The sequence below is a fragment of the Coturnix japonica genome, chromosome 1 (assembly GCF_001577835.2).
Source record: "Coturnix japonica isolate 7356 chromosome 1, Coturnix japonica 2.1, whole genome shotgun sequence".
Taxonomy (NCBI): Eukaryota; Metazoa; Chordata; class Aves; order Galliformes; family Phasianidae; genus Coturnix; species Coturnix japonica.
Window position 1 is genome coordinate 78274748 of NC_029516.1, and position 23460 is coordinate 78298207.

At 42.0% G+C, this 23460-nt stretch overlaps 1 protein-coding gene across 8 annotated transcripts in view; it reads left to right on the plus strand.

The window, feature by feature from the left end:
* BBX (BBX high mobility group box domain containing) overlaps positions 1–23460 on the plus strand; it is a 136228-nt gene that overhangs the window by 32291 nt on the left and 80477 nt on the right. The window contains exon 1 of one of the 8 annotated variants that reach the window (XM_032447973.1): positions 1463–2057. The exons of 5 other annotated variants lie outside the window; for them this stretch is intronic. In XM_032447973.1, coding sequence (XP_032303864.1) covers positions 2001–2057 — 57 coding nt within the window. In that variant the 5' untranslated portion in view covers positions 1463–2000. Of the gene's footprint in view, positions 1–1462; positions 2058–23460 lie in introns of those variants that run through there. 2 more of the 8 variants (XM_015877935.2, XM_015877925.2) reach the window with 2 other exon arrangements.

A 23460-nucleotide genomic window follows, 5' to 3' on the forward strand; every position in this document is an offset into this window, starting at 1 on the left:
AGTAGGAAGCTTTTCACACAGAGGGTGGTGACGCACTGGAACAGGTTGCCCAAGGAGGCTGTGGATGCCCCATCCCTGCAGGCATTCAAGGCCAGGCTGGATGTGGCTCTGGGCAGCCTGGTCTGCTGGTTGGTGACCCTGCACATAGCAGAGGGTTGGAACTGGATGAGCATTGTGGTCCTTTTCAACCCAGGCCATTCTATGATTCTATGATGTGGGAGTGTTTTTAGTTTGTTACTAAGTCAAGATAAAATGTATCTTTAACATTCAACAATGCCTAAGTGATCTGTGAGCCCACAAACTGGTGATGATTTTTATTTACTAAGAACACATTTATTTATTTATTTATTTTAAAAGTTCTTCCGGTGTTTTTTAGGTTTCTGTAACAGATTGCCTGTCATGTTGTGTGCCAGAGATTTGCTTTCAGTATCTATTGAAATAGTCTTGTCTGGTGTACATGTATATTTGAAGTGAAGGCAGGAGGAAGGAGGCCAGTGCACTACCAACAGAGACCGGTGTTTGTGGGAACTGACCGGTGTGCTTTCAAAACCAAATCACAGCTTGAATAGCGAAGAATAAACATTTCTCTCTGCTATATAATCTCTTCTGCAAAGCAGAGGTAGGAAATGGTTTCTGTGAAATAGTTATGATAAACCTGGGATAGGATATGGCCTGGAGAGCTCTCTGTCTCTGGTGGACTCCCATTGCTATGATGAATGATGCTGCACGAGTGTTGGTTTGGGAATATCTTTTTGCTTCTCTTTGAAGTTGTGTTCTCGCCTGTGTTTTAGCCTTGCCTGCTGATTTGCCTACGTGCCACCTCCAGAACAGCGCTCTTGTGGTACTTGTGGATTCTGAGTTCTGGTAATCACTAAATATGCGGAGATGAGTGTGTAAGTTACCTTTCTAGTTCTGATATAATTCTGGCTTCAAGCTACCTGTGTTTCCTTAGTGAGGAAGCAGTTGTATATCATTTTAGTGCTTATCGTTTACCGAAAAGAATAGTTAATCTCTCCTGGGATGGAAGCCAGTATCTCAGTACCTGCAAAGTAAAGCAGGTAGCTGCCCAGCTACATGTATGTTAGCGCAGAAATGGCATTGAGATTAAGGTAGCTGGGGCCTGGCTCCTGCTCTGTACTTATTCAGGTTGTGAAAGTAAAAGCAAGGCATTAGGTGGCAGGCTGAGGGCTGGAAGTCAGATTCCGGGTGCTAGATGATGATCGGTTACATCTGCTCCTTTGTGTTTGCAAGTTATGGGCTAGCTGTTCTTGCTTGCTGAAGGGAACTGGATTTACAGTTCAGAGTATAGGAAACAGTTCAAAACGGACAGAAAGTAAACAAAACGCAGCGAATTCGAAGTAAAAGCAACACAAAACGAGCAGTCGTTAAATGCTTTGTTAAAAGTCGCTGCGTTTCGTGCTCCTCCCCTCTGGAATGGGATCTCCCAGATGCGCATTAAAGGTGTATCGCAGGCTCCTGCGCCGAGCAGATGAGGAAGTAGAGGAAAAACACTGTAAAGAACGAACTGCCCGGCCGTCCCGCTTCCCTTTTCCCCTCTCCCGTCAGCAGCAGCGCAGAGGCCTTAAGGCAGGGCTTTAAACGACTGCGGCTTCCCTCTGCCAGCCCGTATCCTCGGCCGGCACCCACCGAGCCGTTCGGCTCCTCCGTTTCCACGCGTGTTTCCGCAGCGCCGTGGCGAGGCGCTCCCCGGGGCCGGCGGACGGCGGTGTGACGTGCCCCGGGCTGGCACGCTGCGAGGCCGCGCCGTCTGCCCGTGCTGCCACAAGGGAGCACGGAGCGAACGAGCCCGGGCTGCGCTCCGCCCCGCCGGCGCTGCTGAGGTCAGCTTCCTGCTGCTCGCCTGCCTCCCGACGCCGCTTCTCCTCCCTGAAAGAGTGCGAGATTTGCCCGAGTCTGAAGCTGGTTTGGACGGGTGGCTGCCCGGCCGGGCAGGCGGCGGAGCGGCGATAGCGCGGCGTTGCGTAGCGGCCGTGGGCAGCATGGTAGGAGGGATGCCGCGCTGCACGGCGAGACCTGTGACCTGGCGGACGCGGGAGGTGAGTGCCAGTTCTACCGTGTGTGTGTCCGGGGCTCTTAAATCCGAAGCCCACCCGAGCTCGGTAACAGGAAACCAGCAGCAATGTCGCTGTGCTCCCCGGTGAGATGCTGCTGCTACCGCTGCTCCCACTGACGGCGTAACAGAGTACGCTCAGGAAGTGATGGGCTTCCCTGCAGCAAAGGACTGTGGTCAATAAAAGTTTATAGTGTGTAAATTTGTTTTTCTTTTGCTGAAAAGCGTTGATAAGTATGGCACAAATATAGCTGTAAAGGACGGATGATGAAGGTAAAGTTCACTCTTGATGACTTACGGTAGACAAATGCTCAGGATCTTTCACAACCTTCAGATAGGTTGAACAGTGCCGGAAAGGGACTTTGCAGTGATTGAATTATGTCTGTAGATCCAGAATAACGTGATAAACAGGAAGGGATAAAACCAATCATGTAGTGTATGGAAATAAAAAGTACAGGTAGGATGAACAAAAAGCTGCTGAGCATCCCTTAGAATGGAGGCCAGGCTGTCTGTGAGAAGATACGTTGCTTGGAAAATAACTCGGCTAAAGTAAAAGGGTGAGTCATGTAGAAAATGATTTCAGACCATATTAATACTTTTTCCCTATTTTATTTTATTTTATTTTATTTTATTTTATTTTATTTTATTTTTATTTTTTATTTTTTTTTCTTTAAGTTGTGAAGAATATAACTGCCTGAGATTTATTAACCAACTTTTAGCTTTCTAAACAGGTGAGTTGGTTCCCTGTGTGTCTTCTAATGGAGCTCTAAAATCTATAGCAGGTGGTAGTTTGCTCTTCATTTTTGCACTGTCGCACCCTTTGTTTGCCATCTTTTTGTTACAGCACTCTAACAGTCAGATTTGTGGGACCATTTTGTTCCTTCTGACAGAGGTGCCGTGGGTGGTTTTGCAGTAGATGCTTTGTAAGAAGCTGGGTGCTACCAAGTGCAGCTGGGGTAGGTCAGCCAGCTGTTGGGTGCTGCTTTCACAGGTCTCACTGCTCCTCAGGTGACAATAGGAAGAAGTGAAGTGTCCTGTGGAGGATGTGATGTGGCCCAAGTTCTGAGGCCTGGCCAGCATTGCTTGTGCTCTTGATCCAGTGCGTACCTCTGGAATGTCTGTTTTCTGTGACATGGGGTTTACTTCATTGGTTATGTTTTGAAATGAATCAAATGTGGTCTTTCATCAGGACAAGGAGGAATATATTTTGCTGGAATACTATTGGACCAGGTTTGTGCCATGAAGGTATCAGCTTATGTAAAACAGTCTACATTTATTGTCCAGTCAGTGGCCACCTCTGGGGGTGTTGGGGAGGAACATTACAGGAAGTAATGATAAAAAATTCCAGTCATGTGTGGCCCTGTATCTTCTGTTTGCTTTCAGGCGCCAGGGATGCTACACTCCATGATGCTTCCTGAAAATCCATTGCTTCTAAACCTTCTTGCTATGGACTTTAGCTCAAGAAATTAACCCTGCGTGATGTCATAGCTTGGAGAGATGGCACTGTGGTTAATGATACCTTATGCTCTGGTTGTGTCAGTATGTTAGAAAGATGGTGTGATTTCATAGTTCAGAATATCAGTATGGTTAAACCACTGAGGTTTTCAAATGGTCCAGGTACCCAATTTTTACTTGCCAGAGTTACCTCCTTTTTACTCATGCTTTGCCAGGCATGTCAAGCATCAAGCCCAGCTGCTGTTGGACTGCAGTGCTGTTTCACTCAGTTTGTCCTTACTGTCAGAACTGCAATTCTAATGCATGGGAAGCTGCTGTAAAAATTCAGCCTGTTTCAGCGGAGCCATGGGCTCCTACCAGTGGTTCTAAATCTTGTGCCTATTAATGATTTGGCAGCCTTTGCCCACAAGTGGGATCATGTTGTTTTCTACCTCTATTGCATTTTGGCAAGCTTGTGTTCTGTTTAGCTTGTGGTCACTAGTTACTTTATTTTGGGGTGCACTGAAGCATCATGGGGGTGTTCTATCTGTAAGTTTGGTCCTTTCTTGTCAGAGAGATTGAAGGGATAATGAGAAGCTCTCTCTGTTTGTAGTTATGAAGAAAGGGTTATATCTTCAGAGTTTTTTCACTTTCAGTTCACTACGTGTGTAATGCTGACTCCATCTTCAACACAGATTGAAGATGCAGTGAATAGTCTGAACTACAGCTCCCCGGTGAAGAAGTGAATTAAACAAACTTGACAGAGGTAATAGTGAAATACCACATCTGAATGGCTGCACCGTTAGGAAAAGAAACAGTCCTGGCTCAGCTGCTTGCACCCTACCCCATGTTGTCATGCTGGTGTTCCTGCGCTTGTGTGTAATGCACTGGAATGGAGAACTGACTGTGGCATTTTGCAGCTTAACTTCTGTCCACCGAAGATTGAACAAACCACAGTGGAAGCAAGACAAGGTCAGGGCTGCTTCTGCCTACAGAGTAGGCTTAAGCTGACTTCAGTGTTTGTCACTCAGGAGGCTTAAGTGCGTGCAGATAAAATGCAAGAAAGGAGGTATCCCTTAGAAATTGGCTACTACTGTCAATGTGTACTTTGTTTGTTAAGCTGGGGATGTGTGTGCATCTTTTAAATGTGATTTTTGCGGCCAGGATAGTTTCCAGTCTAGATAGCATCAGCTAGTCACTGATGGAGATGATAGCATGTCTCAGTTGTGATGCTGTTTTATATTACTCCCTATCCTGAAGTAGGTGCTGCCTTGCATAGCTTTCCTCAGTGTCACCCAACTTAATACTGTGTGCTATGCTATACTCAAATAAATCATGTTGGATTCTGGTGAGCGTGTTGATTGGTGAATTTAACAAGGTTGCTTAGTCTGGATGCAGAATATCAGTTTCTGAGAGATTCAGGTGCTATTAAGTCCAGAGTGCCCAGGGTTGCTGCGAGATGCTCATGCAATGGGTTACTCTGAGGCTTTGACAAGTGGTAGGGTGTATTGAAAAGAGAAGGTGGTTTCTCCTGTGTTGGCCTGTGAGAAGAGTATCTATCTATGGCTGGTACTTTAATGTTGTGTTTGTTTGTTTTTGAATAGCTGGATGATTATTGTTGCCTGCATTTGATTTGTGGAGTTCAGGAAGTGTTTGTTAGTGACTTTCAAGCTTTTGTTATAGGTGTTAAGGGCTGGGAAAAAAACAAACAAACAAACAAAAAAAAGCCACGCACGCAAAAAAACAGGTATTTCTATGGGAATTCCCTGGAGCTGCATTTTGGCTGGGATAGTGGAATGTTACATCTCAAGATCCTGTTTTGAGATTCACTAGTGTGGGCTCTTGGGTTTATTCAGAGCCTTGTTACCCTCTGCAAGACTCCGTGCAAGCAGAGGAGTCCACGCTCACAGATTTGGACAGGGCATTAAAGGTCTGATGTTTGCTTTGGTTGGAAGTTGCTCCCAGTAGAATCGAGAGTTGAAACTATCATCTCTATTCTTTCATGTGCACCAAAATCTAGAGTGCCTGGTACTTAAGGGTGTGATGCACGCGCACCTTTATTGGGGTGCTGCAAATGCCTGTCTTTGCTGGTGTGGAGATGGGGTTGCCCTCCGTAGGGCAGTAACAAGTGGCATTGCTGACACTGTAGTGCTGGTATCAGTGCAGGCAAAGGGTGCTGGCAGCAGCCTGCTCTATCGGCAGGACTGGCCTCCAGCCTGCTGCACTCGGCTGCTGTGGGATGTAGTCCATCTTCCTGATGGCCAGCTAAGCTGAGGGGAAACCCTGTTAGCATCTGAGAGAGGGTTTTAGGATGTGAAAACTGATTATGAAGAAAATGACTATTTATCTCTTCCTTCCAATAGTCACCCCAAACAATTCTGCCAGAACCATCATATGCATTTCTAACTACATTGAGCTCCATCAACTGCGGAGCAGAGACACTCAAAATGGATCCCTCCCATTTCATCTGTTACATAGTTATTCCAATATGAAGTGTATTTTTTTATCACACGGGGAGGTTAAAATGTTTTCAAATTGAAGTGGTATCTTTATGCTGATGTTCAAGTGAAACATTTGTTTCCCAAACTAGCAATTCAAAAGTGAAACTGTTCGTAAGAGAAGTGAAAATAATTTAATTGAGTTTTCCTGTTCCCAGCTGGCAACAAGAACGCATGTTTTTAAAGTGATGGTAATGTAGCTAAGTGTTCCACGCTCTGCTATACTACTTTTTTCTTGTAACTGTTGATGCCCCTTGCAGCTTGTTGATACATGAGGAAACTGGGCAATAGAAAAGGTGTGTAGATGCCTAGGAGTTGCTCAGGTGCAAATGCAGACAAGTTCCATCACAGCCTGTGTGAACTGACAGCTATCTCAGTCACCAGTACTACTTCCTGTGTTGGTGGAACTCGTTCAAGAAGTAGATTCTGGTTATTCAGGGCCAAAAGACAGTTACTTGGGTTTAAGCTGTTTTCTGCTGCTTTAAGGTTGCAAGAAGGCAGCCAGGCTCCATTTGAAAATCAATTTTTGTGCTATTGTATTATTATTATTATTAGCAATACATCTGAGATTATCACTATTCTTTTGTTGTCCTTTGTTTATATTTCAAGTGGGTAAGGCTGTGGTAGAGACTTTTAGAGTGATGCTGGGCTTCTACTGAATGTCCTTTAGAGTCTTTAATGGTTTCCACTAAGCTCTGTTAATTCTCAGTCTCTACCTGGAAAAGTCTGCTGCAGGAATGACATCTCCTGCTAGACGAATGCCTGCTAAGATGAGACATGCAAATTGCTGCATCGGTGAAGCAGTGGTTAGGCAGAGGAGAAAGAGCTGAGTTTTCAGAGACAGTGAGAGTATTTAAAATTTTACTATTAATTTGCAGTGTTTCTTCTGATTAAACTTCCTGCAGCATGGATTGACAAATTCATGTAACTCCTCTGCTGTGATCGTCTTTTAGAGGTATTTCAGCTTGTGCTGCATGTCAACAAGCTGAGGAATGGCACCAGGTCAGTGCCCTTTGAGAACAACATCTGATAACTGATATCATTCAGGTGATTTCTGCTGGGTAACCAAGGCACAAAGAGAGCTCATCTTGAGATGCTTAGGCTTCAGCCAGTAATGTGTTTGTCTTAAGATTGCCAGCCTTCTTGAATCATACTTGGAAAGAATACTGGAAATTTATGTCATCTCTATAAGAGGAATATAGTATATTTGGTATGTGCAACATCCCTGAGTAGGGTGACAGCTACTCTGCTAACCAGAGCTCCAAGGTGGTCTGCGGTAGGACTTTCAAGAAGGACTGCATCCTTCCTTTGGAGTAATCAACATAAGAAACCTTTCATCAAATAGAAGTCTGCCAACCCAGGTGCTTGCAGTTGTATCCAAATGCAGCCATGTTCTGGCTAATCTTTGAATTAAGAAATAGAAGTGCCAGAAAGATCTTCACACTTCAGTTTCCATATATGAAGGAAGGTAGATACTTGGAAAGTGGCTTTTGTATTACTTCTGCAATTTGTCTTTTTATTCTAGTGTTACATTTCCACATGGCTACTTTGCAAGCCAACCTGCTGTGTTGGTGTTTAAAACTTGAAAAAGTTTATATGTATACACAAAAACATGGATACACATAAAATTATGTGTGCATTTATTGTGTAGAAGTAGGACAAAGTGGGCTTGAATTACTTTCACTGCTTCTCACTGATCTTCAGTAGAACTGCAGTGAAGTCGCAGTTCTGCTGCAGAATTGCTTTCTAGCTTCCAGGCATTACCATAACTCAGCCCCAGAGCGACGAGTGGCAAGAGGCAGCTCTTGGTGATTTCATACCTTTCAGCCAAAAATGTACCTGTCTCCTCCAAGACCCGCTGCATGTAGTGATCTGACCAACACTCTATTTGTCAGACCAGTGAACAGGTGAGATGGAGGTGCTGTCTGTGGGGATCAGAAGGAGGCTGAGTTAAACACTGGCTTTAAACATTGCCTCTCTGCTGTTTGCTCTGAAGGAAACTTCCTTCAACCCTGACAAGAACAACAAGGCCTATTTTTCTTGTTCACCTGTTGGTATAGTTGTGATACCGCTGTTATCTCCTGTCAGCTGCAGTTTGAAATAGAGCTTCTTCACCGTACCATACTGATGATTTGCACTTTTATAGGTCTTTTCACTTGTACTACCAAATGATTTAAAGGACTGATGAAGAAAACTAGGTGACACCTTTCCGACTGAGGTGGCTGGGACAGATGGAGTCTGCACATCACAAAGAGACTGAGTATGAACTTTAGGGAGCCCTCCGCCTTGTCCAGGAGAGAGATGAAGAAGCTCTAGTTCCTGATTTCTTTGTCAGGGCTGCTGCAGAGAGTGAGCTGTAATGCAGCAAATGTAAAGATTGTGTGGCAGTGTTAGAAGATGGCATGAAGGGTATTCAACACAGGTTGTTCACTGCACTAGATTAATCTCTGAGCAAGAGGGCAAGCATTTACATTAAAAGGTTGTAAATGGCAAACTTCAGTCTTGCTCTGTTTTCTCTGAAGGAACAGTGGCAATGCTTTCTTCCAGAGCCTGCAATGTTATTGTTGCAGCTAAGTGATTTCCAGAAACAAGAAGAAATTTAAGATTTTGATCACGTGCCCATGATTCTGTCACAGGGCAGATGGCAAAGATAAGTGTGGAATAACAAAGATGAATAGGAGGCCTGGTTTGTTTCAAGCAAAAATGTTTCTCTGGAAAGCAATATGGATGTGCAATATGGATGTCCACTTTTTATTTCTTCTTTTATTGTTTGATATGTATGTTGCGGTTAACACTGCTGTTCATCTGAAGAAGTAATATTGGAGGTTTTCTAATAAAACTAGTGCCTTAAATTTCTGGCACTTGCCTAACGGGAGAGGTGAGAATTGAGAAGGCGTTACAAACTTTCATGGAGGTTAATAATCAGGTTTTTATGGGTTTTTAATACTATTTATGTTTTATTTGTGCATTTATGGTTTGAGTCAGCTTTGTGCACTACTTGTGGGCAGCTCTTCTATGATGGATGCCTTCCTTAGTCACTTCAGTGTTTTGCCCAAACGAGTGCAATGGATGTGAGGCAGGGTAGGGGTCAGAGCTGGGGAAGGTGAGTTAGCATTCTGTTCTCCTGCTTTACTTGTCACTCAGTGGTCAAGGCCACTACTTAAATTGGTGCTCCACATCTGTAGCTGAACTAGTTAGAAAATCGCTTTACCCTGCACTATTTGTTTGTCTGGTGAAGGACAGTGAGCTACATACTGGTTGGAAACGATACTGACACGTCTACTGTTCCCAGGAGTATTTATGAAGCAAAGAACCTAAGTCTGGCCTTGAGGTTGATCATGAGGCATGTAATTGACAGCGATGGGGCAGAAGGCACATTAGCACAGAACACAGGGAAAATGAGTGCTGGGGACAGGTTGCTGCCACACACCTGTGCATCATGTTGAAGCCCCACCAGCGGATTGCAGTGTCTTTAGGGGCTCAGAAATGAAGGCCCGAGCTCAGGGCTTGGGGAGGCTGCAGGAATTGCTCCCGGCCACTAGATGCCTCCTTCGGCCCGCTGCTGGGGCTGCAGGAGGGGCTCGCTCCGCCTGGGCCGAGTGAGGTGTGCCGGGATGGAGGGGCCCTGCATCTCTAAGCTGCAAGAAGTATTGAAGTGGTGTTGGGTTTTTGTTTGTTTTTTAAAGTTAGAGCTGAAGTAGGTACCGTCAGAAATTGCAAGATTTGTGAGGTTTGCTGTTCAGTACTTTGGCAAAGGTCCAGGACCTCATTGCAAACCATCATTTTCTTGCAACAGAACCATTTTGTATCTTCCAGATGGATGGATGAGAAAGGGGGGGAAGGGAAAAAAAGAGAAGAGGGGAAAAAAAAAAAGGAGGATCAAACTGAGTGTGGAAATTCAGGCCCAGGCAGAATTTCCACAATCTCCCTTCGTATTTCCCTGCATGCTCAGAGAGGCCACTCACCCTGCACTGCCTGGATTAAATAATCTTCCTGTCATTTAAAGACAGCATCCCTCAGGCTTCAGTTCCATAAATATGTTTTGCCAATGTTTGTAGTAAGCAAATAGTTGTTTTTTCCCCACTCCCTTCCCAGCCCAGCCTAGTCAAGATGAGGGGAAATGGCCTTAAATTGTGAGAGGGTAGATTTAAAAAAAATTCTTTACTGTGAGGGTGGTGAGATACTGGAACAGGTTGCCCAGAGAGTTTGTGAATGCCACCTCCCTGAAGGTATTCAAGGCGAGGCTGGATGGGGATTTGAATTGAGCAGCCTGGTCTAGTGGGAAGTGTCCGTGCCTATAGCAGGTGGGTTGGAACTAGCTAGATTTTAAAGGCCCTTTCCAAACCATCCTATGATTTTTCAAACTAATTAGATGATGAGGTGGTATGGCTGTTGCTCAATGTGCTTCTCTCATAGCCATTTTTGTTTCTGAGGTGTAACAGTGAATTACTTGCCATTAAATATCACAAGATCCTGTTGCAAAGTACATGTGGGATAAACAGTAATGTGGATAAGTGGTTATTTATTTTTCCCAAATAGTTTTTGCCAGCCAAGAATACAGTTGAGGTGAGACTGAACCACATTTCGATTTATGAAGACTTAATATTTTCTTTAAAGTTGTTTGCAGCTGTGAGAACTGCAGTGTTCACTGTAAAGATAGTGCTAGTCCTAGAGGAAACTGGCCACCAAAATATCAATTCCTTCATCTCTATAATTAAATTTATGCGATATGAGTGAGCCTTCTTTAGCAGGGGAGCCTGACTTCACAATTTCCAGAAGTCCCCTCCAGTCTCTGTAATTCTGTGAATTCAGTTCCTTAATGTTTTACATCCAGCAAAAGAAATAAAATTGTTAAATAATTATGCTGCACTGTGTTAATATCAGACTAGTAAAACTGAAAAAAAATAGGTTAAAAAAACCTTGTAATTCTTTAGTTCCCGTTAACTTCTCACTCCTGAATGTTTTATTGTTGGATTATCACTACTTTTCCTGGTGCTGTCAGTGATCTTTTTGGGTATGAATAGAAGGCAGAGTGTAGTATGGAAGATAGTGAGGTGAATGAGATGAATTGGGAATTTAATATGCTTGAGCTAATGTGGCAGTAAAATGACATGAGCAGCTTAATTTTGTTTAGAGCTGTGTAAAGGGAGAGGCATTCACGCGTGTATGTGTGTGCCATGCATATCTCCCATATCTCCTCCTTTGAATTCCCCCCAGCCCAGGATGATGTGCAGAGATGTGCACAGGTTATCAGCTTCCAGGGCATCTGGCCTTTCAGGAGTGAGCCAGGCTGCCGCGGCCCACAGCACTGGTGACAGCGGTGTGTTGTACTAGACGTCCACTGCCAAGCAGGGGAGCTGAGTCAGTCTGCAGCACTGAGAGCAGGGAGGAAAAGCTGCCTTCCTCTTGCAGTCCTTGAGCTGGCAGCCTGCTGCGAGCTTACCTCTCCTCCCTCCTTCCTCATTTGTCAATGGGTACACGCTGACAGAATAGCCAGGCATTTTGTGGTATTTCTTTTGTTAAACTCTGAGTGTGGTAAATCTTCAACCTTCAACCGGCATACTTTAGAAGCAGGTACTGCAAGTAATGTGATGTAAGGCCTTGTTATGCAAAGACCAGGGGAAGCAAGCGCTGAGAATATCATTAACTGGCTCAGCTCTGTCAACTGTGTTGTGTTCACTAGAAACAAGACCAAGGAGAATAACTTCCCTTAAACTTCTCACTTTGAATAAAGGGGAGAATGTTAAGACTGTTGTGCAGAAATTTGACTTGTACGAGTTACTGGATTTGGGACTGAGTAAAATTTTGACTATTTCCTATATGCTTCCAATAGTGTTCCTCTCATTTATTATGAGATTTAATTATAAGCTTGAAATCCACTTGGAGGCATTCTTCGTGAATGGTCTAGTAGAAGTTTGCCAAACTCATTTATGTATTGTATTAGATTACTGTTAGCTGAGTGCATCTTGAAGCAAAATCTTTTAAAACTTTTAATTGAAACACCCAACAAACACTGTTGTATTCATGCTTTCACCTTGTATTTTGTGAAGTTCTGTAACTGCATGGCAACAATCTTAACTGCAGGTATCATTGCATTAATGCTTTCATGAAGTTTCTGACAACTGGAGCCTTTCCCAGTGTCAGATTTGGAAGCCAGGTTTCATTCCCCAGTGTTAGTGTTGACACAGGTCTGAGTTGAGTAATTTTAGCATTTGTTCTGAAGTGCATATGCTCTTTGATGCGCATCCAGAAAATTGTTTTGGTGTGGGTGGGATGTATATTGTACATGGGCATGAGGGTTATGAGGGTTCCCTCTAGGATTAGATTTCCTCATTCTCCCAAAGCTGCTTTAAGATGAATGCTTTTTTTTGTACTGCTGAGAATTGGATTTGGCATAAAAGCCTGTCCTAGTGCGTTGTGTACGATCTGCCTAGACAACCAAGGCTACATCAGAAGTCCACCCTGACTGCACTTCTTCCACCTTCTTCACCCTTCCTGGCCTTCAGAATGGGAATCATAGAATCATTGAATGGTTGTGTTAAAAAGGACCACAAAGAGCATCTAGTTTCAACTCCCCTGCTATGTGCAGGGTCACCAACCAGCAGACCAGGCTGCCCAGAGCCACATCCAGCCTGGCCTTGAATTCCTCCAGGGATGGGGCATCCAGAGCCTCCTTGGGCAACCTGTTCCAGTGCTTCACCACTCTGAGTTAAAAACTTCCTCCTAAAAAAAAAAAAAAAAAAAAAACAAACCCAAAATCTTCCGGAGAAACTTGCTGAAAAAGTGCTGGAATATTTAACTAGCTGCTGTTAGTACTGATACCTCATTTTCTGATGGCAGTGGTGCTAATTCCACTGGTTTATTGAGAAATCCTTTGAAGTAATTCATAATCTCAGTCTGGCTCCATCCCAACATAGCATTTCCAGGTCATTTGCTACTAAACAGTCTGTTTATGGGCTGTGCCAGTGCATCTTGCTGGACAAGATGAGTCATGCTTGTGCAGTGAGGAGCAGAATGAAGTTTCTGACAAAGGTTGTTTCCCCAGCTGGGACTTCAGCAGCATCTCCACATACGATAGTTCTGGAGACCTCTGAGGAATTCCTCACACTGCCAGGTTAGCAGCCAGCAGACTTTCAAGCTCAGACGTTGTGGCAGCAGGTGAAAGTTGTAAGTGTAGTTTCCAGGGGGATGGACAGTATGCAGCAGGGCTCTTGCGGCCTCCACTGTGGAAGTGGAGTCCTGATGGCAGCTGGATGATGCATGTTCCGAATTCTGCAATCCTTTTTGTTTCTTTCCCTCTCAAATGAAAAGCAAAGCAGACTTCAAATATAGTACTCGATGCTTATTTGAGTATAACAGACATCACATAGGTGATAATCAGAATTGATCTCAGAGTAGTTTTGTGTATCAAATGCTTTGTTTAAAGTTGGTAGAAATCGACAATGCTTCAGTTTCAAACATAACGTAAGGCAAATCCCATAAATGTGGGTGCACAAACCTAATAAGTGTTACTCATTTAAAAGTGGATTCAAAATGAATAACTTTTTGGTGTACAAGAATTCTGCAGTTGCCCTTGGTATTCTGTCGACTGGGTTTATTTCTAGAATGGTTATTAAGTACTGAATACAGTATTCTTTATGTTGTTAGTGTATTTTTTTTCACAACTGCTGAATCTTATTCTTAAGGCCTTACAGATCTGTCAGTAAAAGAGTTAACAATGTAGTCACTGTTACAGGAGAAACAACTACACTTAGTTATACTATGTTGGAGACTCAGAGTGCCTTTTGTTTTGTTTTTCCTCACAGACGTGGCAGATCAGCCATAGTGAGGAAATGCAACTGAAAGCTTGAACAACTGTCTTGATTCCCCTTTCTCTTGTATATTTGTAAGGACTGGGACTGCAGGTTTGAGCGTTTTGTTTAGAAAGCACAAAAACTGGCAGTCTCCTTGTTTGTTTTTTTCCTTGACAGTCTTAAAATTGACATTTTTGGTAAAAATGTTTAAGTAATAGCTAGATATGTGACCTTCCCCTCCAACCCCCTCCTCCACCTCTGCAAAAACTGTTTCAGTTCACCACTCTGATAAGGTCTATAGCTGAATGATGACATGGCTTTAGGGAATAAAGGAGTATACCGTGCTGTTCAGCAAATACAGTCTGCAAACACAGGTTAATGGTTTACTACGCTTAAGTCTGGAAACCATCATATAGTAATTACAGCTAATTATGAGACGATACAAGTGCATTGACATGTGGTGTCCTGGGAACACACTGTACCTTCAAAATGTGCTGCTGGGAAAAGGATTCAAATACTACTGCGCTGTCTTAGGACATAAATACTATTCTTCAGAATAACATAAATAATCATATAGCAAAGCCTGGCATTAGCACTCAGGACTATCTACTTAAGTGAAAGGTTGATATAAGTATCTCTGAAGAAAGATTAGTCAATTCCCGCTTTAAGGGGATGCCCAGATGTACAATAAATTATTGCTGCTTCTTGGCTGAGGAGCAATGCATAGAGCAAAGGCAGTTTCTTGTAATGCATTTTGGAACTCTCCAGGAGCTTGTTCATAGCACACTCTGTTTTGGCTCTGTGTTGAGTATGTGCCACAGTGCAAATGTATCAAATGGTTTGTGCTGCTTTCTTATGACTCCCATTCTTGGTAGCCTCTGTGAAATCAGAATTTTTATAGTCAGTTTTTCCTGCTTTTCTGCCTTCAAATGAGAGGCTGTGGTACAAGGAAGAACTGGCTTCCCAATATTTTTTTTGCAGGACTAAATGAATCTGTTCTTCATCCTGTTGTATTTATCCGTTTTATTACACATATTGTACCTTCTACTGAAAGTCAGATTCTGCAAATGAATCTCAGCTCTTATGGCTAGCGTTTCTTCACAGTTCATCTCACCAGCGTTTCACAAGGTCAACAGGAGCAGAGCAACAGATGAGGGTTCAAAGGCTATGGCTCTTAAAGCTTCATCTTGAGAACATTTACATTTAGGCACAACTTTGTTGACCTCAGAGATTACCTGTATACTTGAAACTGAGCACAGATGTAAATGCTTACAAGTTGGCTAGAACAGAACTGGAAGGTGAGCTAGAAACTTAGCTGTGGAGTATAGAGCTTATTTTCCTGCTCTCATGCTATGGACTGGCCAGTTGGGTAAATTGTCTGGCCTCGACTACTGCCCTAAAAGGATAGGTGTCTTCTGAGGTCCTCTGTCGTGTCTTCCAGGCTGAGGGAGCTGCTCAGGTGGCAGTCAAGGCCTCTTTTGGGCCACAGAATCCATCCTGAGTAGCAGGTAGAACTCAAGGCCGGGTTTAGGCCATGGAATCCATTCACGGTAGCTTAACTTTATGTCATAGCGTTGGAATCTTTACAGAACAGGCAATATTGCAGTCAAGACACTGCTTCATAGTTCAAAAAGTAGTATTTCTTGCACTTATTAGAAGTACAATACTTAGTGTCATCCAGCCACTGCATGAGTCTCCCAGGTCAATTGCGTTTATACTGATAAGTTTCCTGGGGATGCTCATGGCGTTCGAAGACATAGAAAGGAAGAGATGCAGGACTGTTGGATGACAGCAGTTCAGTTGCTCTGTGTGTGGTGTGAACTGGAAAGTAAAAACACTGTCTTGAGCCTTGCTTCAGTTCTGTCAGCCTTCAGTTTGGTTAATAGCGTAGTTTAAGAAACAGCTCCGTGGTATCTGTAAATGCCTTTTAGGAGCAGGGATGAAAGTACTCATATTGTTGTTTTCTGTGATAGTAGGCATTTGGAATACCTGGCTTCTTGCAAGCAAAGCTTCTCTTGATTTACTGTGAGATTATGCTTCAATCCCAGCACACCTGCTTTTTGTTGTACTCAAATTTATGTGGGGGCTGCCTTGAAAACCGAGCTATTGTTATATTGTCTGCATTGGCCTAAAGATAAAGGAAATGGTTGAAAATGTAGGTGAAGGTGCACTTGGATGAAAACAATCAGCAATCACAGAGCATGGGGAATCAATACATTTGTTGCAAGTTTATGCAGTCTTTGCATGAAACTTAGTGCCATGGAGTAGTTCTGATTCAGTACTGTTGAGATGAAACAGGAAAAACAACTTGGATTTTTTTAAGCTTGGGAAAAGAAGGCTTTGTTATAAATCTGTTGTCTTTTAAAACAGATCTTTGTGGATTGTGGTCATACTTGGAATATTTTTATTTCCTTAATTAAAATGCAGTGCCTCTTGTTTTGAGACTAAATTGGACTGAAGAGAGTTTGCGAAAAAGGCGGTTTTGCTGAGATTCCCTACTTTCCTTGAGGTTATTTTGGATCAGAAATGAAGTTCAGGTGCTATTATTCAGTAAAGACCATTGAGCCAGTCGGAGTTCCTATACTATTATATGTTTGGAAAATGATAATTTTCTTTTCCTGCCGTTTACCTTGATTATAACTTTTCTATACATAGGTTTTTCCTGCTGCTATCTGTGCATAGCTACTGATTTTAAAAGAAAGATTGATGTAGGGTATGCATGCTGTCTTTAAACATACACAACAATATGGGTCAATATATAACACAGGGAAAACAAGTCCCGTCTAAGAATATTATTCCTCCAGTTTCTGTTTGGAACATGTTTCTTTGCTTTTCCAGATTCTCACAGTGCTTAGCATTTAAGTTTTTCATGTGTTTTTTATTGTTGTTTTTCCTACTTTATGGCTGCTGTGAGATGGCTGTCCAATAAAAATAGAGGGTAACTTTTAAGGCAAAGTTTCTAAGATTATATTTACTTTTACACACATGGAAATAGGAGACTAGAAAGCTCTTGATTGATACTGGAACAGCATGTCAAGGCAAAACATTTTCTTAAAGCTAAATTGCAGTTGTGTGTATATATATATTTACTATCTGGGCCTATCATTTAGACTATCTTTTACAATTTGGTTGATCATATGGGTTGAAATTAGAAGCAGTCAATCTAGCTGAGGAAATCTGTTTTTCAGTATCAGAGTATTTTGCCACATTACGTTTTGTTGAATGAGTGTTATTCTACTCTTTTCTTTTTTTGGTACTTTCTTTTTTGTCATTGGTTGTCATTCAGCATTTAGTAGTATTATGTAGAATTAAGAAAAAATAGTCACTTGTTCTCACTGTGCTGTTCTTCAGTCTTTCATAAGAGACCTCTAATTTTTTAATGCTGAATTCTTTCAGTTGACTTCAAAGCAAAACAATGGGTAAAGATTTTATCATTAATTTTCTTTCTTTCTTTCTGTTATGAGGACATATTCACTCTTTCCCAATTTATTTGAGGTGTTAAAAGAGAACTGAATAGGGATAAGGATCCTATTGAGCTGAACATGGCACAAATGAGCCCCATAAGATGAACTGTCCTCCCAAGCTCTAGTTGTTTGCATGTGTGGTTATTTTGGCATAGCAAATGTCTCAGTAGTTATTACAGACATAGGAATTTTGCAGCAGTTCTGCACACCTGTCATTCTAGCAAAGCACCTCTACAAAACTAGAAATAAGTCTTGAGAGTTTTTGGCTTGTAGACTTTGTTATGAAGAATGCCAGAAAAAATGAACACCTAAGGAATTGCATTAAATTTGATTTTATCATACTAAAAAGGCTCGTTGGGCCGTAGGTTATGTGTAGGATTTCTCCAACTAATAGACTGAGTGCAGAAGCTCAAGGAATGATAGGAATTTTCTTTGTTTGTCCTCTGGTAAATTCAGCTTGGGATGTCAAAGTTAATCGGGTGATTCCTGGGGTTAAAAGTGAGTCTGGGGCCTGATTCTGTCTCTGCTGTCCTTTTATGCTGGGGTGGGATAAAGGGAAATGGGTCACATGCATGGAAACTGGACTTGTAGACAGAACCTGGTGGGTACGTTTGGTGACACAGAGCTGAAGTTATGGTCTGTTCGCTTACATTTCTGTCAGCTCCACTATAGTAATGGAGCTGATAAAACTCCTGTTGTTAACCTCCCATCAGTGCTCCCTTTATCTGTCGAGCCAGAAAATGATCGTTTTTTTGTAGCTACTTTTAGGAGTGTGTATTTAGAGAAAACACATTTACTCCTAATGCAATTTCATGCGTTTCTACTTTATCCATTTGTGTACTGAATAGCAAACCAGCAGCACAGTTTTAATTTGGGACGGCCCCATACAAATACACGTACTTAAAGAAATCCAGATGAGAATTTGAAATGAGTGTTGTTCAGAGTAATAAAGTAGTATGAATGTTTGACTGTGGTGACACTGAAATATCCCTACCTAGTACCATTGGCAGAATAAATGACATATCAGTGTACTGTTTTTTATAGCACACAGGTTGCTGGTGCATGTGAGAAGACTGAACAATTTAGGTAGAAAAAGAAGAAGAAAAGTAGAAGCTCCGTAGAAGTGTAACAAATTTAGCAACTTTAATTTCCATCTTTTGTAAAGTCTCTTTTTTTGTTCAGGTGCTGTGTGAGTAGATATATATAACAAATAACGTATAATAATTTTACGTACATATTTATATATTGAATAATAAATAAGAAGAGGCTTGAAACTCCTGCCCCCCACACAAACTGTCTGCTGCTGAAATTATAGAAGTGAAATCTGAGCCCTTCCTAGTCAACACTAGGAAGTTTTTCTGCGAATACCTTTGTGCTTCTGCCAGACTCAGACCAGGAAGCTTGCCTTGTGCACAGTGCTTAAGCAGGAAAATCCAAGGGTTTCTTTGTCATCCTTTGATGCGCACCGATCCTCCTTCCCCAGCAGATGAGGGCAGTTCCAGCTGCCTTGGTAACTTTGTCATGTATGGATCAGGATGCAATGAAGAGAACCTGGTTTGTAAAGTGCTGTTCCAGCTTCATCCTAAACTTGGAGTGCTGGAGTGTGCAACCGAACCCTCTCGTTCAAGTGGAGGGTCTATCCCAACTATTTAAAAATAAACTAAGCAGCAGAAGAAAAATAGCCAGGAACAGTGGTCACTTACTGCTGCGTACCTCTTTAGCAAAGTTAGGGGTGGATGTTATTTTCAATTTTGTGGATTTCAGCTCCCATCCATTCGACTTATAAAGTGAAGGAAAGCAGAAACCACCAGATTTAGAGTTTGCAACATGCTAAAGGAGCGATTACACAACCTTAACTTTCCATGGCTGTGCGTCTGAGTGTTGCGTAGGGGCCATGATGTGGAGGTCTGAGACCACTTCTCCAAGTGCTATACAACTAGCTATGAAGCTATCTGCTCAGACAAGGAGGGTAGGGGTGTTCTTGCTTTTGCTCTCAGGGCATTTCTGCAAGCATCCAGTAGAGGTTTAATGTTCTTAGCCTTAACCTATCACATGGAGATGATAAATGTTTACTTCTGCAATACACAGTTCTAATCAGGCAAGAGTATTTCCTTTTCTCCTCTTGATTCAACCTGAAACAAAACATATAGGTGCTTTGAAAATGCACTTCCTCTGATTTCCTTTTTTTGGTGTTTGAATTTGCATTTTACCCTTTATATCGTAGAAAAGAACAGTTTCCCTACTTATGTTTTGATTTGGCTTTTAATTTTTCACTCATCTGTGGAGTGTGTCTTATCCCAAGTGTGTCTTCCATCAGTGGTCAGTATATCTCTAGGCCTTCCTTCCTAAGGTATTTTGTTTACCTTCCTCTAACACACTTCAGGACTTTCACAGTGCCCAAGAAATCCAAGGCAGACTGGTTTAATCAGATGAGATTTATTGGACTCCCTGTGATAACTTAGCTCAATGATGGGAGTAAAACCTTTCATACTTTTTTTGTCTGTCCCACTTTACCATGAAAGCAGGAAACATCCACATACATATCTTTTAATTCAAAGGAGAAAAAAAAAAGATATTACTTTAAAATCACATAGTTTGCATATTTTAGGCGCTAGAGGGCAGACTTTACCTTTGTGTATAAATTAATAACTGCAAACTAAAGTAATTAGCTGTAAAGCTATAGAAATAAATGCCCAGTGCAAATAAACATTGTGATGCATGTGTTTTGTTTTAATAAAGCAAATTGGGAAATAACTTTTTACTTTAGTTAAAGATGTTTCATTAAGGATTTCATTGTTGTTGTGTGTTCTGAATTGCTTCAGCGCTTTGAAATTTGCTGACTGATTTCAGTAGAAATAACATGGCAGGATTGGTAGGCAGGCTCATTCCCTTCTGTCTCCCTTTTTGTAAATAAATTACCTCATAGAAACTGTGCCTGTGCATATGTTCTGTGCTCACAGATAATTGGGTAAATTGCATTTTCCTTTCAGATAACTAACAAGAATATTGTAGGCAAAAATCAGTCACCTGGTATTTGGGCCTAAGATGGCCATTTCTGCATTGCATCTGTATAATTCTTTACCTTTTGTGAAGTTTGAATATGATTCTGCCACGCAAATGGGAAGCATTTTGCAGTGAGGTAAGAGATGGCAGGCACCAGCAGAACATAATGCCTCTTGCTTGTCCTAGCTACTCTTTCCCTTTATTAATTTCTCAATAGCAGGTATGTTTAAAAAATATATAGCAAGGCAGTTGATTCACTCAGTGCCGTCTTGTGGATATTAAAAATGACTGATTTGTTGCTTGTTATCTCAGATTTTACAAATGGCAGAAGAATATCTGGGATGTGCCTGTGACATAGGAGAAGGCTTGTGTTGCAATGTTGTTAGAGAAAGCAGCAGTGTGATTAGTTCATAGAGACATGGAAGATGCTGATACCTGGCATAAGAATGCCAGTGGGGAAGGAGGGGTTATCAGCTGGCTGTGATAAAATTCCTTTCCATACAGAAGAATGCATGAAAAACATTCTTCAGAGGGATGTTGCTATTAACACCTCCTTTCATGGATTTCATAGTATCTAACGACTGTTTTAAAGATTCAGCTCTCAAATTAGTTGATTTAAATAATTCCTGACTGTAAGTAAAACCTAATTGACTGAGTTTTTATAAAAGCTTGCACATGCAGGTTCCTGAGGCTTCAGAATTAGTCCCTAAATTAAACAATTCATAATGACTTGTATCTGTCTTCCTAAAGTTGTTGACTCGGTCCCATTTTACCCGGCATCTCCCATGGTCCTAAGACATTCTTTCTTTAAAGTGCTATTTTCTGCTTGCCTTTGTAATAGTATGGGCAGACATTAAGCATTTTTATAGATGAGAGCAATGACACCAAATGGACCTTTTCTCATTTCTTTTTTTTTTTTCCCTCCGTGCACATTTTTTATTGTACCTTCTCATTTTCAGCTGCTCTGTTACTAAGAATGGTAAACATCCCTCTGAGACAAGAGCAATGACCTCAATTATGCAGAAACATACCACTCCATTTGGCAAAACCTAGTGCGAGTGGCAACGTTCTGCAGAGCCCAAGTGAAGGGCACGTACCTTGTTCCCTCCTAAGATTTAAATGCTGCGGGATCTCTTCCTTCTGTTGCAAAGCACTTTCAACAACCTCTCTGTTCTGTCTTTGTTTCTTAGTTGAATTGCAGCTTCGGCAAATAGACACTTAAACTTGTGTGATTTGTTTATAGCGAAAGGGCTAAAATGTGAGATGGATTACAATTAAGAATATACTCAATTGAAGATGTTTTCTCACCTCTTCCTACTTCCAAAGGTGTTACTAATTTACAATGGTGGGTAAAACACCTCACGTGTAAATTACAATGTTCAGAGGTGATACTGTGCCTTCTAGACCGCTGCATTGTGCTCGGCTGCAAAGAGCTGCTGCCCCCTTCACATGTTGGTTGAGGAGGCTGTCTGTTGCGAGACTTAGCACAAAGATACCTTCGCTAAGACTAATAGACACTTGTATTTCAACTTGTCTATTCTAGATCTCTTTGTCTCCATGTCTCTCTTTTTTTCTCACTTTGTGGTTTCCCAGACTGCTTAACTCCTACTTTTTGGATGATCATACTCACTTGCCTTGCTCCGAGTGCCTTCTTTGCAGCTGTGAGACACTGATCAGAGGCATCCCTCCTCCTTATTGAGGATTTTGCTTTAATGTTTTACTCAGTTTCTTTTTCTAGTTTTTGGAGTGTTTCTAAAGAATGATGAAACTTAGGTGAGTCATAACTGAAAATGTAAGAACGGTTACTTTACTCAATCATTTAATGAACTTTTAAGAAATGGTGCCCTGGGAAGCAAGTAATATCATTACACTTGGATGTTCTGTATTATCAGGTGATTAATCTTCATTTGCACTAAACATTTTGGACTCTAGGTACATTTTTTTTTTCAGTGCTCAGTGTGTTAGACTATATATTGCACTGACGATCTACAGCTGCTCATGATGGGTGCCTTCTGGGGGGTTCTTGGAAAATGAGACATTTGGCTAAATGAAATGAAAATTTGCCTGATTCTGGATGGCAGAGTTATCTGCTTATAGGACCCAGAAGCTTTTTACTGAGCTGTAAGGTATGGTATATGGAATAGAAAGTATATATCAGGTGCTACGTATAGTATAAAAGTGATAGTGTTGCTTTAGACTGGGAGTAGGACATTAAAAATAAGATTAGATGTGCTGGAATTATATTAGACCCGAAGGTATCAGTCTGTGAAATGTTACCTGTGATGGCCCTTAAACAGCAGAGTGCTTGGGTTCGTTCACTGGAAATTAGTGCGAGCTTTGCTTATATTTGCCATCTGTACCCTGGGGATCCAGGAAGGAAACACTTAACAAAGATTCCCAAATGGCAGGAACAGTTAAGGCAGCATAAAGAATTTCATTATTATTATTGCCGTCAGAGGAATGAAATGTACTGCTGTCCCATCATCTACTTCCCCTGCTCGGATGTATTCTCTGTCTCCTACACTCCTCACAACGGTCTCCCCAGGTCCATGGGATGCTGGGAGCTGTTAGTGCAAGAGTTGGTCATTGCCAACCTGATCTGATTGGGGGCGGTTGTTGATAGGCTTCGTGTATCATGCCCACCCACACGCTTGGCTGCTGCCAAGGCTTCCTGCAGCATCTCCTTGCTAGATGGGCTGTGGTTCAGTTCTTGTGCACAGGTATCTTCCTGGTCTCAGTAACCTTCACTGCCTTTGTGTAGGGACTTGTTTCCTGGTTCGTGGGTAAGCTGGCAGCTGTTGCTGTTCTGTCTCAGAAGTTGCTGCACAGCAATAGCAATACGTGTGGTGATTATGCAGCTCTACTCTGCCCCATCTACAGGCAGGCATGTACACTGTCAGCCACCTCTTTCCTCTCCTGAATGATCCCGTGTCACTGGGAGCAGCTCCCATAGACAGGCTTGAAAAAGACTGGCAAGGCAAAGAGGTTGGTTCCTTTAGTTGAGAGCTGCCTGAAAAAGCCTGGGAGCACACACAAAGAAATACCACTTTACTTTCAATTATCTTTTCAAAGCCATGGGGTTAAACTTGTACAGGCTATATAGATATTTGTGTGAAGGAACATCTGCTCATATGGATAGCATTTGAAATAACTGTGCTTTATACTAAGCTTCATTTTAATTTGCAATCTTGTTCTGT